Source organism: Canis lupus, chromosome 10 (genome assembly GCF_011100685.1).
Source record: "Canis lupus familiaris isolate Mischka breed German Shepherd chromosome 10, alternate assembly UU_Cfam_GSD_1.0, whole genome shotgun sequence".
Lineage (NCBI taxonomy): Eukaryota > Metazoa > Chordata > Mammalia > Carnivora > Canidae > Canis > Canis lupus.
Window position 1 is genome coordinate 27,459,819 of NC_049231.1, and position 16,144 is coordinate 27,475,962.

Genomic DNA, 16,144 nt, shown 5'->3' on the forward strand with positions numbered 1-16,144 from the left:
GCTTGGGAGGGTGGTTATGGACAAAGGGGCTGATGAACCTTGGCCTTGTTGTCTTCTCTTGAGAGTTCTGTCTGGGGACCGAGTCTGATTGCTTTAGAAGGTGCATCTGTGCAGGAAGGGTAGGCTCTGCAGGCAAGAAGAGTGTGGACCATGTGCCTGGCCCGCCTCTCTGAGCCTTACCCCGAGTTAAGGCCCATGTCTGTCTGTTCATTCTTTCTGTGTTGATTGTAAGTGCCAAGCCCTCTGGTAGTCAGAGTAGGTTTCAGTTCCTACCTGCGAGGAGTTTATAGTATGGGAAGAACAATAGGACACATGCTGTGGACGGTGAAGTATGAGCTCAGCCTTAGCAAAGGAGTCACACTTCTTTCCTCGAGGAAGTTGCTGCTGTTAGCCCTGGCTTAAAGGTGAGGAAACCGTGGCACAGTGCACTTAAGAAACTTGCCTGAGGTCACCAGCTTAGTGGTGGAGCTGTCCTCTGTACCCTGGCAGTCTGCCTTCAGGCCTGTGGTTCCCCTGCTTCATTATGCCGCCCCTGTACTGAAAGGATTGGGTGGATCAATGGTGAGAGTGTGGTGTGTGGAGAGAGCCTGGCCGTGGACGGAGGGTTGGCGAGTGAGAGGTGGCATCTCAGCAGGACCTGCCCCTGGAAGTCAGCAGAGGCACCAGAATGTGAAAGCTCATGGCACATTCTGGGGACTCTCGGAGTGGTTTTATATCATGTATGTACACATAGATACATTGTGTGTATATATGTACACAATACATACACTTATGTACATACACATACATGTGCACACATATACACACACATTGTATATACACACATTTACATATATACACATATATATGCATTATATACACAGACATACTATACATACACATATACATACACACTATATAGGTACACACACAAACATATGTGTGTATATGTATACATTTACTCTGGCTGCATGAATAATCATCCCAGATGGACTAGCATAAACCATTTCTTTTGTTCATGGATAGTGCAGCTCAGGAATTTGGACAGGGCACAGTATGGATAGTCTGTCCCTGTGCCCTGCTCTCTGAGCCTCCACTAAGGGACCCTCAGCTGGAGGGTGGGGTCTGAAGTCTGGTTCACTCATGTGTCTGGCAGTTGCTGGCATCGCCTGGGGCCTCAGTGCCTCCCACATGAGCCACCTCTGGGTAGTCTCTCCATGTGGGCTGGGCTGAGCTTCCCTGAAGCATGGTGGCTACATCCAAGGGGAGGCATTTCTTGAGAACCTCTCGAGAGGTTCTCAAGAAAGAACCAGGGAAAGAGGCCTTCTCTAAGCCCAGCGTCAGATGTCTTGAAGCAACCCTTCTGCTTTAGTCTCCCCGGTCCCCACAGATGCAAAGAGAGGGAAGAAGACCCTATCTCCTCGCAGAGAGGAGGTGGTGTCCCAGGGTGTGGCCATCTTTGGAAAGTACCATTGGCCACAAAGTAGCTGGACCCAGCTTGGAATGGGCACATCCATTCTACCTGGCATCCTGCGGCCTTGATCAAAGGTCATTAGCAGACTGACATCAGATTTGGCTTGATGCCCACCCCCACCCCTACCACATTGCCCCAGAGTTCTTGTCACTGAAGAGTGCTTTGGAGCTCAGTGGAGATGACTGTAGTCCCACATATCCTGAGCTGCTTCCATGCCAGGCAGGCAGCCTTACAGGGTCCTCAGCCCCAGCAAGGGACACTGGCCCCTGAGGAAGACAAGCAGATAGATAGTAATGGCCACCTAGCAAGCACTGCTAAGTGCCAACCACTCTTCTGAGTAGTTTGCGTGCTCAGACTTCAAACCACCTGGCAGGGTAAGTAGGTATCTCTATTGTCCCCATAGAACAGATGAGGAGACTGAGGCACAGAGAGACTCACAGCTAATCAGGGGCAAATCTTCATCACAAACCCTCTGCTCTGTTTCTATAAAGGGACAGTCACAGCTCAGTGGTGGGTGCCTCCTGGGACCCCCACCCTAGCTGTGGGTGTGAGCCTTTAATAGCTTAGGTATATAGCACCTCAAAAATACTCCTTATCAAATTGCTGAAGGCCAGCATTTGCCTGGAGCTCTGCCACCAGGACCGCATATGCCCTAGCTCGAGGTAGTGCCACGTTAGTGGTGTGCTTGCTACGTGCCAAGTGCTGTGTCCGTGCTCTGGGGAAGAAGTGGGCTGCAGTCCCATGAGAGCAATCGGGGTCATGCCAGCCATGCTGCAGGGCAGGAAGTACTGCACAGTGTCTGCAGCCGGCGGTTCCATGGATGAGAACATACCAGCCGCTGTGGTAGGGCCAGAGACCTCTCCGGGAGTCTGATGGACACATGGGTGCCAGGAACACAGAGGGAAGGGCACCCCAGGCAGTGGGAGCACAAAGGGAAGAGGATGGACGTCATGGTAACCTGCGGGAAAGAGGGGCATCTAGTTGCTGGCAAGGCCATGTGTGGGGTGGGCGGGGCCAAGTCACTGTGGGAAGACTTGGCATTTGAATGCCAAGCTCAGGGCTGGGAGCCTTGCAGGGCAGCAGGATCAGATGAGGAGCCCCCTGTGTGCAGGGCTGCCGGTGCTTCCCTTGCTTTCCTGTCCCCTTACCCCATTTGGACCCACACTCTTTGCTCTAGATCCCCTGCTCTTGGCCTGATCTTCCTCCTGCGGCCTTTCCTTCTGGTGGCCTCTGTGCTCCTGCTCCTCTCCACTCTCCCCATCCTTGCTCCTGGCACGTCCTGGTGCTCCCAGCACCCTGCAGGCCGCAGCCTTCAGCCTGTTGACCCCGTAGGAATCCTCTAACCGGAAGACCGCTTGCACATGTTGACTTATCTCTAGCATTGACAATATGCTTCTATGCCGCTGGTCTGTCACAGCCTTGTATCTTTGTGGAGATCCCGAGCTGCACCCAGAGCAAGCTGGCCCAGCTTCTCAGCACATTTGTGCTGTTTCGCGCCCCTTAGTACATCCCCCTGGAGCTTCTGGTGGCCTGCAGAAGCCACCTCTCATCATGGGTTGGTGAATGGATAGAGGTTCTCCTGTCTCATTCCTGCTTAAAATTTCTCCTGAGAAATTTTAAATCCCCCTAGAGAATGCTTTAGCGTTTTGTGGTAGAACTCCGATCCCTAACACACGCATACAGAAAAGTGTGTGAAACGGATAAGTAGTTACAAAGCGGCGCCTGTTGAGTCCCACAGTGGATGTGCTCCTTGCCAGATCCCCCAGCGAGCCCACCCCTGTCTCCGCCTCCTCCGGCCTCCCCACACAATCCGGAACTTCATGCTAACCACTCCCTCATGTTTCTTTATGGCATGACCAGCCGTGTGTGTACATAGCCCTAAACAGCTTGACCTCGCTCTGCCCGACTTCAATTATAAATGGAACATTCATGGTGCGGGTCCTTAAGGCCCTGCTGCTGCCCATGACCACGGTGCTTTCACTCCTGTTGCTGTTCAGGATTCCATCATCTGTTTACCCGTCCTATTGACTCGAGTGATTTTCTCTGAATATTTTTCACAGCCCTGGTCATCTATAATTTCCTGAGCCTATGCTATGAATACCTCGGGGGAGAAAGTTCCATCATGTCGGAGATCAGAGGGAAGCCCATCGAGTGAGTCTGAAGTCTCCCTGGAGCCCCCCCACCACCCGGTTTCCCGGGCCTGATGTTCTTCGAGCCGTCCTGGTATCAGCTGGACACACAGACTGGCTATGCCCGTGACCTAGCCCTGTCGTGCTTCTCCTCGCTTCCTGAGCAACACTGTTCCTGGGGACTCTGGGGACAACCTGGCTGGCTCTTGTTTCTTCTTTCTCTTTCTCTTCTTGTCCCTTCCTGTCTGCCTGTTTTCTCCTCTTGCAGTCTTTACATACAGTACTTTTCAAGTCTGTTTGTTGCCCCCACCCCAGGCCAGTGCAGTGCTTGGCCTCCACTTCAAGGCTGCCTGGGATCTATGCCCCGTTTCCAGCCCTGTCCTCTCTGCCAAGGGGCTCCTGTGGATGTGAGGGAGGGTGGCCTTCCCCAGCCCCACCTTTCCCAAATCCTGGCTGTCTGCCTGCCAACTGCTTCTCCACTTGTCTCTTCCAGGTCCAGCTGTATGTACGGCACGTGCTGTCTCTGGGGAAAGACTTACTCCATTGGATTCCTGCGATTCTGCAAGCAGGTGTGTGCCCTAGCATCTGCCCTGGTCCGGGGCTGCAGGCCAGGGCCCAGGAGCCTGCGGGCTGCCCCTGGTCATCCAACAGCAGAGGCGGGTGTCGGGCCCAGAGGACCCCACTGTAGGCTGTTCCAGTCCCCACTTGTGGGCTCTCCATACCCCCGTGAAGTGCCCCAGGCCCCAGCATCCATCCCCTAAGCTGTTAGGAATGCACCTGCTCCAAGGGGTAGTGACAGGTGTCCTGAAGGGGTCTGTGGTGGCCCTGGGGAGGAAGTGGACCTGTCCTTCCTCCCACTCCAACCAAGCAGGTCTTAGTGTATGTGAGAGAATCAGGAAGTGCGTGGGGATTCTGAAATCTCAGTTCGAAACTCCTCATCAGCTTGTAGCTAGAGGCCAGCAGGGCTTCTACATGAAAGCTACGTGCCAGGACAGGCCTGCGAGTGTCTGGGCTCTTCCCCGTTCCCCAGCTGGCAGGCCACCAGCTTCCGGTTTCCTCGGCTGCCTTCCCTGTGGTCTGAAGTAGCCTGGGCGGAGGCCGTGTGGTATTGTGGTGGAGCACATGGGCCTGGGTGTCTGACCATCTGAGTTTGATTCTCAGCTTTTCCTCTTGCCTGTGTGACCTTGGCTAAGTGCTGTAACTTCTGTGAGCCCGACTTAGTTTCCTTATCTGTAAAGTAGGCATATGGATATTTATCTCGAGGGATGGTTGAATGCATGGGTGTGGTGATGGATGGAAAGCCGTCAGCACAGACTGGCACGGAACCCACTGCCTCTTGTCTGGGGAGAGAGAGTCTGAGGTGCCTCGCCTTGCTGGTGTGCAATCTCCTGGGGTGCCAAGACCTCTCTTGGCTCCTCTGGCATTGCCAGAGTAGTCTCAAGGGGAAATGAACACCACAGTTGATCACCGCGGCCACCGGAGGGCTGGCCTTTCTATTCCCTTCTGTGCAGGGCCCCTGCGTGCACTCTGAACACACCCACAAAGCACCTACCTGGACGGACGCGCTAGGTCTACCCTCAGGTCTGCCCAGCCACTGCCAGCTCTGCCTTCCATTGGGCATTGCTGGATTCAGTCTTTTGGGCATTGCTGGATTGGCCTGGAGGCAAAGAGTTAAAAGTGTCCTGGGGTCATGGTGGGTGGGGCCTTCCAGAGCCATTGTTTACCAGCCTTTCAGCCTCCCTGGGCCCAGCTGTGACTCACTGCCTTCTTTGATGAGTATATTGTGTACAAAGTTTTGATCCCATGATCACTAGCTTGCATAGCCTTGTTATAAATGATTCCCTGGCCCTGTGGGTTCGGATGTCTTGCTGCTGTTCTGGAAGTGGCAGGGAGAGGTAGTAAGAGGACAGAGGATAAAAACAGCTTTTGTACCCCTTTCCCTAGGGAGAGAGCACTCTGCTGCTTTCTCCTGAGAAAACCAGGGCCGGGGCTTTCTCTAGGATCCGAATCTCCTGGAGAGCTGGTTCACAGTAGACATTCTCTGGTCAGCCCCCTCTCAATCCCCCCTCCAAACTGCAGCCTGATGAAGACAGTCTGGCGTGGAGCTCTGGGCCTCAGGTGGTGTTTGCAGCTCGAGGGTGATTCTTGTGTCCAGCCTGACTTGGGAACCACTGCCTGATTTTGGATCTGACTCAGGGATGTGGTTGAGACAGGGGCTCTGCTGACTCTTCTGCGACTTTAGCTTCTCTGTGCCTCAGTTTCCTCACCTGTAACAGTGCTTTGTCGTGGGGGTTCTTGTGCACTCCATGGATAAGGATGCAGCAGCTTGTTGGCAGGCTCCTAATACCTATGGGTGCAAAGTGCGGCTCCTGCCTTTTCCCCAGATACCGGTCCTGCTCCCTCAAGGTGGGTGGTGGGGCCAGGGAATTTGGGGAGGGGTTGCTGATGGCAGCATTACAGGTGCTTTCTCGCAGTTCAGGCCTCCTGGGACTCCCCACAAACTGTGCTCTGGTCCCCAGTTGGGCAAAAGCTTTTGGGTTCACCAGGTTACTTTCTCTGCCCCAGGGTCCTTGCCTGACTTGGAGTCACGCTGGTTTAGCCTTATTTTATTTTATTTTTTTTAAGATTTTATTTATTTACTCATGAGGAACAGAGAGAGAGGCAGAGACACAGGCAGAGGGAGAAGCAGGCTCCATGCAGGGAGCCTGACGTGGGACTTGATCCCGGGTCCCCAGGATCACGCCCTGGGCTGAAGGCGGTGCTAAACCACTGCACTACTGGGGCTGCCCATGGTTTAGCCTTATTTTTTTTTTTTTATTAATTTATTTATTTATGATAGTCATCAGAGAGAGAGAGAGAGACACAGGCAGAGACACAGGCAGAGGGAGAAGCAGGCTCCATGCACCGGGAGCCCAATGTGGGATTCGACCCCGGGTCTCCAGGATCGCGCCCTGGGCCAAAGGCAGGCGCTAAACCGCTGCGCCACCCAGGGATCCCCGGTTTAGCCTTATTTTAAAGCTGCTCCCACTTCCAGAGAAGGAGCCTTATTATGGCTTAGATTTACTGATTTCAAGAAGATGGTGATTCTGGTGGTTTTTTGTTTTTAAGATTTTATTTATTCATTCATTCATTCATTCATTCATTCATTCATGAGAGAGGCAGAGACAGAGGCAGAGGGAGAAGCAGGCTCCCTTAGGGGAGCCCGATGCAGGACTTAGGGGAGCCCGATGCAGGACTCAATCCTAGGACCCCAGGATCACACCCTGAGCTGAAGGCTCAACTGCTGAGCTCCCCAGGTGCCCCGATTCTGGTGGTTTTATGGGCACTGTGGGTTGCCCTTGAATTTGCGGGAGCCTCCGTAGGGGCTGCAACAGCCTGGTTCCAGAATTCCTCCAGTGGCCGAGCAGGCCAGTGGAGGCTTTATTGAACACATAGAGGTGGGAGAGCTTCCAGAAAACATTCCCCTGTCTGTCAGCCCTGTGATGAGCTGGTTACGTCCATTTATCAGTGAGGTGGCTGCTCAGTGGAGCTTTCTCAGGTGGTAGCTGGTGAGGCCAGGATTCAAACTCAGATTCGGGATCCCAGGACTTGTGCTTTGGGCTGCCCCCTTTGCTGTGCTCCTGGAGGCCCCCTTCAGCTGCAGTGAGATGCAGGGGTGGACAAGGAGGACAGGAGGAGGCTTCAGGCAAGGCCCTGTGTCTATACCCCCTGGCTCACGTCTGCTGTTGGCCTCTCAGGTCTTGGTAGAAGCTGCTCCCTCAGCTTGTCCCTTGGGCCTGTGGCACGTTCCTGCTGACCCCTTCTCTGAGACCCCTCTGACAGGCTCTCCTGTCCTGAGCCCCTTCACCCCTCCGGCGGCCATCCCTCCTTCCTTCCCTCCTCCTTCCGTCTGCTCACACAGCTGCATCACACTGATCTCCTGTCAGATTCTGCTCCCTCTCCAGATGGCAGTCCCTTCAGGGCAGGACACTGGACCCCCACACCCAACCTGTTGGCCTCCAGCACAGGCCCAGCTGGCCAGAGGAGTTTCTTTGCTTGTCCTCGACTCTTAACCTTTTCCCCCAACAGGCCACCCTGCAGTTCTGCGTGGTGAAGCCACTCATGGCTGTCAGCACCGTGGTCCTCCAGGCCTTCGGCAAGTACCGGGATGGTGACTTTGAGTAAGCAGTGGGTCCCCCTGAGAGGCGTGAGGGGAGGAGTTTCAGTGCAGGAGTAGGGTGCCCTGCCTAGAGGCCGATGCCCTGCCTTAGGGAAGAGGGTGGCAGCAGACTGGCCACACACCTTCCTCTGAGGGGAGGCCAGGCCCGGCATGGCCCTCCTCATGCCTCCTTGCTCCCCTGAGTGGCAAGACCCAAGCCTGGCAGTGACAACTGTGACACTTGGCCCCACCTCCAGCACAAGTCACTTTCACAGACAGCCTATAGACTGGTGCCCCAGGGGAGGGCCAAGAAGGGATAGTGACACCCCCATGTCAGAGAGCAAGAAGGTCAGAGCCCTGAGAGGCCTGTGTTGAGTCCCCGAGTAGAAGGTTTCTCCCATGTAGATGTCCTTTCATCTTGGGAATTAGTGAAGGTGACCGTGTACCCAGGCCCTGTGCCTGCAGACAATTTACATGTACCACCTGTACCCCTCATGATAGCCCCACCAGGGCAGGGGAACAAACTGAGGCTCAGAGGGGGGGACATGGCCTGGCTCAAGAGAAGAGAGCAAAGCCCAGCTCTAATGTCACTCTCACACCTGTTGCCCGAGCATCGGGCTGAGCTCCCTACCTGGTGCTGTTGGCTTCCATGTCTGTGTCCCCACCAGGAGCCTGGGCACCAGAGTTGCAGGTGGGCAGCTCAGACACCCGGGAGCAAAGCAGAGGCAACGGGGGCCTGGCCTTCCCCGCTGCCGCCAGTGCACCCCTTGCACACCTCCCCACCACCCCCTGCCGTTTTGGCCACTTTGATCCCTTTCTTCAGTGGCTCCCAGAGCACCACCTGGGGCGCACTGCTGAGAGCCATGGAGGTTGGCATACTGGCCGGGTAGTCGAGGGTGGGAGGCCTCTTGTCCCTCAGAAGGCCCTGTCCAAGCCAGAGAACACTGCCCGTTCCACAGTGTCAGCAGCGGCTACCTCTATGTGACCATCATCTACAACATCTCCGTCAGCCTGGCCCTCTACGCGCTCTTCCTCTTCTACTTTGCCACCCGGGACCTGCTTAGCCCCTACAGCCCCGTCCTCAAGTTCTTCATGGTCAAGTCCGTCATTTTTCTCTCCTTCTGGCAAGGTGAGGCCTGCCCCCATGGGGCCCATGCTGCCCCTCTATCCACCAGGCACCTCCTAGGTGTGGAGTTTGGGCCCTCAGGGGCCTTTCATAGCCATGGGAGACTGTCAGTGGGGCTACTTCATGGACGGGGGTCCAGGGGACCCCCAGTGCTGACAGCCAGCAAGGAGCTAGTGGAGTGGGTTTTCCCAGAGGCCTCAGCTTGGTGTTGGCATCCCAGCCCTACAGGAGCAACCACAGACTTTGCTGCCATCCTTTCCAGCAGGCGTGGCACCTTGGGGGAGGAGGGCTGCATGGTGGAGAGGGGGATCAGAGTGGGGGTCCAGTGTCGGGCCACATGCCCCTGTCCTCCCTTCCAGGCATGCTCTTGGCCATCCTGGAGAAGTGTGGGGCCATCCCCAAGATCCACTCGGCCCGCGTTTCTGTGGGTGAGGGCACTGTGGCCGCCGGCTACCAGGACTTCATCATCTGTGTGGAGATGTTCTTCGCAGCTCTGGCCCTGCGGCACGCCTTCACCTACAAAGTCTATGCTGACAAGAGGCTGGATGCGCAAGGTAGGAGCTAGGGTCCTGAAGACGACCCCCTGGGCGGGCGAAGCCCTCCCTGGTCCAGCCCCAGGGCCCTTCTGCCACCCAGTGTCCGACAGGTTGTAATGGGTCAGGCATTTCCAGTTCACTGTGGGAAAGGGGCCACAGAGGTCGGGGCTCTCCTGCCCTCCGTCCTCAGCGCAAGGTTGTGGCAGGGAGGTCGTGGAAGCCGAGCCCACCTGCCTCTTATAGCAGGCCTGGAGCGCCCTGAGATGCTCTAGCACAATGTCCCCACAGGAAGATCAGGACAGAGACCCCAGAATAAACAGGCTCCTGGGGCTCCTAACACCAGCACAGCTGTCCATTCTGTCCTGTAATTCCCTGTGTTCTAAAGTTCTCCTTCTTTTTGAACCTGATTACTTCTAAGAAACAGACTCAGATGGTAATAGTTTTTAACAGCTTGCTTTTTTACACTGGCTCATTTTCCTCTTTGTTAGGAGAAGTTGGCAACCCCAGCTGTACATTAGGGTGCCCTGGAGAGTCTTTCAGGTCCCATGTCTGGGCCTCACCCTCCGAGATTCTACAATAAGTGGTCTGGGCTTGGGCAATGTGTGCTTTCATAGCTCCCCCGGGCCTGGGGTGGGAGAGCTGCCTCTGACTGCTGCCTCTGGCTGGTTGTCAAGGGGGTGGGAAAAGGAGGCTGGGGAGGGGTGGCTCCTGCTCTGACAGGTCCCCCAGGAGTTGGGCTGCTGCCAGTGCCCTCCATGCAGCCGGAGGTGAGAACCCCACTTCCATAGGCCTAGCGCCTCGGCCCACCAGAGGCCCCGGGGACTGGGTGCTGCAGCAGCTCCTCAGCCCCATCCCCTTCGTACATAAGCGTTCTCTCCCTGGCCCAGAAAGAGACCTGCCCGATGCTTGTGGACGGGCTGGCTCTCCGGGCCATTCCACTCTTTTTTTTTTTTTTTTTAAGATTGTATTTATTTATTCATGATGACAGAGAGAGGGGGAGGGAGGCAGAGACACAGGCAGAGGGAGAAGCAGGCTCCATGCAAGGAGCCTGACGTGGGACTTGATCCTGGGACTCCAGGATCATGCCCTGGGCACTTAAACCGCTGAGCCACCCAGGCTGCCCAAGGGCCACCCCACTCTTACACACCCATCTGCATTCTCCCAAACCTGCTGGCTGAGGGCTGTAGCACACCTTCCGTTTTTGATTGCACACCTACCTAATGCCTAATGCCTTACTGGCTCGGCCTTACTGCTGCCCCCTGGTGTCCCACCTGTTGCCCGATGTGGCAAACACGCAGCCAGTGGTGAGGGCAGTGGCCCTTGGACCTGGTCCTGACAGAGCCTGTGCCCTTAGGACAGCCACCCTTGTCCCTGGAGCCTGGGCTGTAGCACAGAACCGTTTCTAACCCCTTGAGGTTTAAAATGTCATGTGTCATGGCTCTGCAGAGGCCCACCGGACACCTGAGCTCTGTCCTCCCACCCACTGCTCCCAGACAACCACCTCAGCAAAGAATAGCACAGCCAGAAATACAGCTCTAGCGAAGACCCCAGCCCAGCCCTCCCGGGGGAAGGCAGGGCCCCACTTCTGTGGGTCAGTTGCCTGCACACTAACCCCTCAGCCCTCCCATCGGGCTTGTGTCTGGGCTGCTGCTACTGTGGGATCTGGGTAGGGAACCAGTCCCTCTTGCCCCCCTTCCCAACCTTGATTTCCTCATCTGTGAAACGTCGTGAGGTTTATAAAGTATATGGCACATTGCTTAGCAATTCTAGCCAGGCCTAGAGAAGTGGGGGTGGCAGGTCCTGACTTAAACGTACAGGTGGAACCCCAGCCAGCATTCTGGGTATCTGCTGTTTGTTCCCCTGGGAGAAAGCGTGAGCCCCGTGAGAGGAGTCACCCCTGGGTGGATGCGCCCCACTGGGTGCCGGGCAGGGGCGGGGAGGGGTGTGGTGCGGTGTGCAGACCGCGGTCACTCAGGGGTCACTCAGCTGTCTCTTGTCTTCTCTATTTCTCTGGCTTCTCTGCCCCCCCCCCGCCCTGCTTTTGCCCGGGGTTTGGCCGCGGGCAGTGCCGACGTATGGCCCTTACGGTAGGTTCTGCTCTGTCTGCACGTCTGTCCTGCACGTCAGCCGTGGTCGCTGTCACCAGCATGCGTCTCCCCCTCGCCCCTCCTCTGTGTTCCTGTCTCCTCAGAGCACCTGCCTGCCGGGGGCTGCCCTCTGTAGTTTGCCTCCTTGTGTGCTGGTCTTTCGCTGTTCTGGAAGACGTCATGCTGGGTTCTGGGGGCTCGGTGCCCCTTAGCGGGGAAAGCCGGGACATTTAGTGGGAAATCTGTGGCAGGAGCGTGAAGGTGGAGAGAGCATGCCAGATCTGAATTTGAAGACCTGGGCTCCCGCCTTACCTCTCGGTTTTGTGGCCTGGGCCACTTCTGCCCTCTCGGAGGGCAGCTGCTCAAGATTCACGTGTCGGCCCCACTGTGGGTCCAGGCCCCGGCAGCCTGTCCTGGCGGAGCTGGTCTGCAGACTCCGGTGCACTCCTCAGAGGGGGACCAGAGGGGCCATATCTCTGCGCCTCCTGTGTCCGCCCCCCTGCCCATTCTCTGTCACAGGAAGGGGTCAGTGGGTAACCCAGCCTTGGGGTGGGGGTCTGTCCCGGGCCTAGGGGCTTCCCCACCCCCGGCCCCTCACCTCTGCCTCTGGGCTCCCCCCTGCAGGCCGCTGCGCCCCCATGAAGAGCATCTCCAGCAGCCTCAAGGAGACCATGAACCCACATGACATCGTGCAGGACGCCATCCACAACTTCTCGCCCGCCTACCAGCAGTACACGCAGCAGTCCACGCTGGAGCCCGGGCCCGCCTGGCGCGGTGGCGCCCACAGCCTCTCGCGCTCCCACAGCCTCAGTGGCGCCCGCGACAATGAGAAGACTCTCCTGCTCAGCTCTGATGACGAGTTCTAGGTGCGGCTGCTGGTGGGGAGGACGGGCACCTGGGCCTGGAGCAGGGTGTGCCCCCCTCCAGCTCCACGCGTGGGCCAGGAGGCGGACTGGCGCAGCTTTGGCATTGCCCGTTAATTTATTGGACCAGAAACACTCACATATCGCTTCCAGAGGAACAGCCAGGGGCTGTCGGCCCCGGGGGACGGCCCAGGCTAACTCCCCGCGAGCCTTCAGGAAAATATTTATACATGGCCACCCCTGCACTGCTGGGCAGGAGATGGAGGACGCCGGGAGCCACTCCTGTGCCCCTGTGGCGGCGGCACATTGGGACCAGCTGTGGCCGTGGTGGGCCAGTGGCCGCAGCCCTCCCAGCCCCCATGCGGGTCACCCCCTCCCCCACGAGATTTACAGCCCTGCCCCCAACACCGTGCAATACTTTGACCTGGGCTCTTTCCTGCCTGCTCCCTCCCTTGTGCCCTCTGTCCACACTAGATTAGCCTCACCCTGGGCAAGACGGGGAGGAGGGGACCCAGACGTTCCCTGTGGCCCCTCCTGACCCAGGCCTGCCCAGCATGCTGCAAGGACCAGAGCGACACCAAGAGCCACGTGTCCCACATTGGAAGGGCACTCAGGTGCATCTGGGCCCCTCTTCTGTTAACAAGGCCCCTCCAAGCAGGTGTCTCTGGGCCCCTGGCTGTCCTCTCCATGGCTGCCCTTCCTGCCTGCCTCACACCCCTTCCTCCTGGCCTGCTGAGGGCAGCCAGCAGCCCACACTGCCCTATCACTTGGGGTCTTTCTTCTCGAGAGCATTTTGGGCAGAGCTCTTGCTTCCCAGCTGCTGAAAGGGTTGGCGGCTCCCAACCCTCCTTCCCAGGCTGAGCAATGAGAACCTCCACAGGGTCCTGGTCTCTCCCTAGGGTTTCTCCTTCCCATTGCAGGGGATGGGTCTGAGTCTCCACATTTCAGACCAGCTTCTGGAGGAACAGTCTTATGGGAGGGAGGACGGAAGGATGGGGCATGCAGCAGGGAGCTGAGGAGTGGGAGGGTGACCCCAGACTCCTCTCCCTGGCGCCGTATCCACACAGGGCCTGGTGTCCTGCTTCGGCTGGCCCCTCGGCCCATCTCTTCTGTGCCTTAGTCACATATGAAAGCTCCCCCTTCCTAGGCCCTCAGTCTGGCCACACATACTCCCTGGGGGCTTCGTGTCAAGCTGCTGGCACTCAGAGGATCCTGCAGTGCTGGGCCACGCACCCTTGGACAGGCCTTGGGGGTGGCCAGGATCACCTGTCCCCTCTCCTCGCTCACCTCCACACCTGTATACCTGGAGCCTCCTAGGGCCAGCCCCCAGGCAGGCTGGGCTTAGACCGGCCACTGTCTTAGGAAGAGCCTTCGAGCAACTCTTGACAGTAACGATGTTATGTTCGTAGAGGCAGAGGTTCTGTCCTTTGAAAGCCAGATGGCACCTGGGTTTGGGCTGTAACAGCCTGCAGAAGGTTGGTGAGGAGGGCCCTGCCCTGTGGCACCAGAACTGCACCGTGGAGTCTTTTCCTTTTGGTTCATTCCTGGAACGAAGAGTGCCAAGGGTCCAGTGGGGATTCCACCCCAGTAGTCTTCCCAGGCTGCCTTTGGCCTGTATGACCAGGCCAGCTCTCTGGGTCCCAGAGGCCTGCTTGCAGGGTCCCAGAGGCCAGCTCTTGGGCCCCTTCTGGTGGGCCTGGCCAGCCAGTTCCAAGCTGCCCAGGAAGGCAGCAGGGGGGGCAGGCTGTCCGAGGAGATCCTCTGCCCCACTCCCACCCCTGCTCTTACAAATCTCTTTGATCCTCCTTCCAGGCCAAAGTGTGCCGCCAACTCCCTGCCCCCAGTCTTTGCCCGCCTGACACCTGCTGGCTAGCGAGGTTCATGGGGGGACCTGGGGGGGCTCGGTGGCAGGGAGCGAGCGGCCCTGGGGAGTCGAGGGGCCAGGAATGCGCGCCCGCCCACTCTACCCTTCCTTCCTAGGATGCATAACCTACCTTTCTTTTTTTTTTAATTTTTTCTCCCAATAGAGTAGCTCTTTGTACATAAAAAATACTTGAAAAATTAATTGTATGATGTATGAGAGGACAGAGTCCCCTAGTTTTGTATCTCGTGTATGACTGCCATGAGTTCCACCAGAAAGCCGCTCTATTTTGGTCTCTGTGACATTTTAAATGCGTGACAGAAGTGAGCAAATAAAGTGAGAAATATATATATGAGATAATATAGATTGTATTGAAATCTCCTCTGCCTGTGGGTGAGGTTTTTTCCTTCCTCTTCCAGCCTCCCGTGGGTTTGGGGGTGGGTTTGGTGCTGTGGGCAGGGGTAGCCTAGGAAACCGTCTTCCATCCAGGCTGTGACGTGGAGGGTGATGGGGGACTTCTCATTGCCAGACACTGACCCTGGGGCCCGGGTCCCCTGTGTCCCTCACCTCTGGCCGGTGGGGCCCAGCGGTCACGGGGGCCCACCCTGCAGTGCTGGTGCATGCGGTGGCTTGATGCCCTGTTGCCCCTTCTGCCAGCCAGCCAGAGGGCCCCGAGCACTGGCAGCCCCTTCCTACAGGTATCTCCCAGGGCCTCCTTACTCCCTGCAGGCTGTCTTCCTGCCTCCCTGAGCCCCCCTCCACCATGGGACCCTAGGTCCCTGCTCCTAGGGGTAAGGGGGGGGGGGGGCTTGGGGTACCAGGCCAGGTGCCTGGCCACACACCCTTGGGGAGGAGGGGCTGGCCTGCTGACAGGAGCGCTCAGGAATGTGGCGTGGGCGGGGGAGTGGGGGGGGGGACTTCCCAGCCTGCCACCAACCTCCACTTATCCCCATCTGTGGCTTCCTGCTGCCCTTTGGCAAGCCTGAGCTCAGCATCCCAGGATCAGGGTTCAGGCGCCCGGGTCTCAACCTGAGAGGGGGGAGAAAGGCCAGTGGACCAAGCCAATCCGTGTGGTTTGGCCCTTCCCCAACTTGCAAAGCCCGGCAGCTTCCACAGGAGCTTCCACAAACGTGGCCTGCCCTCCCCCCAGCCCTGCCACCCCTCTGGACAGAAATCCTCCTGGCTGGGTACTGAGTGCTGGTGTAAGTGTTTGCACCACGTGTTAAAGCCTGCAGCCCCTCGGTCCCGATGCCTGTCACACCTATGCCCGTGGAGCACCTTCACCTTCATCCTACACAAGAGCCAACTGAGGCTGCGAGAAGCTGAATAAGTCATCAAAGGTCACACAGCAGGAAAAGGCACACCTGGATTCAAAGCCCGATTTCCCTGACCCACAGACCACCGCACACTCCAAGCCTTTTCAGGGAGTCCCCGAGGGGCTGGCCGATTGGGTTGAAATTATATCGAGTGTGGAACCTAAGATGAGACACAGGGTTGCCTTTTAGGCCTGCAGGCTGTAACTGAAGAAGCCACTTTTCTCTCGGCCTCCCTGGGCCTTCTGGAACATGGGGAAAATATTTTCTCCTTGGCTGTAGAAAATCAGGCCTCGGTGGGAAAGTGCTGGAAAGATTACTCTTAAATCCGAGAATTTTCCTCTGGGCGGGACTGTTTATTCACTGAAGGGATGCCAGGGATTTAACCCTACATTTCATGGTCCTGGCTTTGTCTTCCCCTGGAAGGCTCCAGGCAACCAGATGGAGGAAGAACGGAGGTTTTAGCACCACCCCACCATCCAAACACCACCACCCCCGCCCCAGTAAGAGCTAGTGAGGGCCAATGGCACAGTTTCTTCATTTGCAAATTGGGGCTAGCCCTCCCCTCCGGCAGGGGGTCCTGCCTGGAGTTGAAAGCGGGTCTCCTCATTCAGAACCTATCCCACCCCCCAAAAAAA

General features: G+C 57.2%; 1 protein-coding gene across 2 annotated transcripts in view; it reads left to right on the forward strand.

The window, feature by feature from the left end:
• The window catches only part of TMEM184B (transmembrane protein 184B), a 49,587-nt gene extending 35,013 nt beyond the window's left edge, over positions 1–14,574 (forward strand). Inside the window, exons 4-10 of one of the 2 annotated variants that reach the window (XM_038550608.1) lie at positions 3,514–3,604; positions 4,076–4,151; positions 7,651–7,742; positions 8,680–8,849; positions 9,206–9,400; positions 11,449–11,469; positions 12,094–14,574. In XM_038550608.1, the coding sequence (XP_038406536.1) occupies positions 3,514–3,604; positions 4,076–4,151; positions 7,651–7,742; positions 8,680–8,849; positions 9,206–9,400; positions 11,449–11,469; positions 12,094–12,335 (887 nt within the window). In that variant the 3' untranslated portion in view covers positions 12,336–14,574. The remainder of the gene's footprint in view (positions 1–3,513; positions 3,605–4,075; positions 4,152–7,650; positions 7,743–8,679; positions 8,850–9,205; positions 9,401–11,448; positions 11,470–12,093) is intronic. The other variant, XM_038550609.1, reaches the window with a different exon arrangement.
• Positions 14,575–16,144: the final 1,570 nt, after the last annotated feature.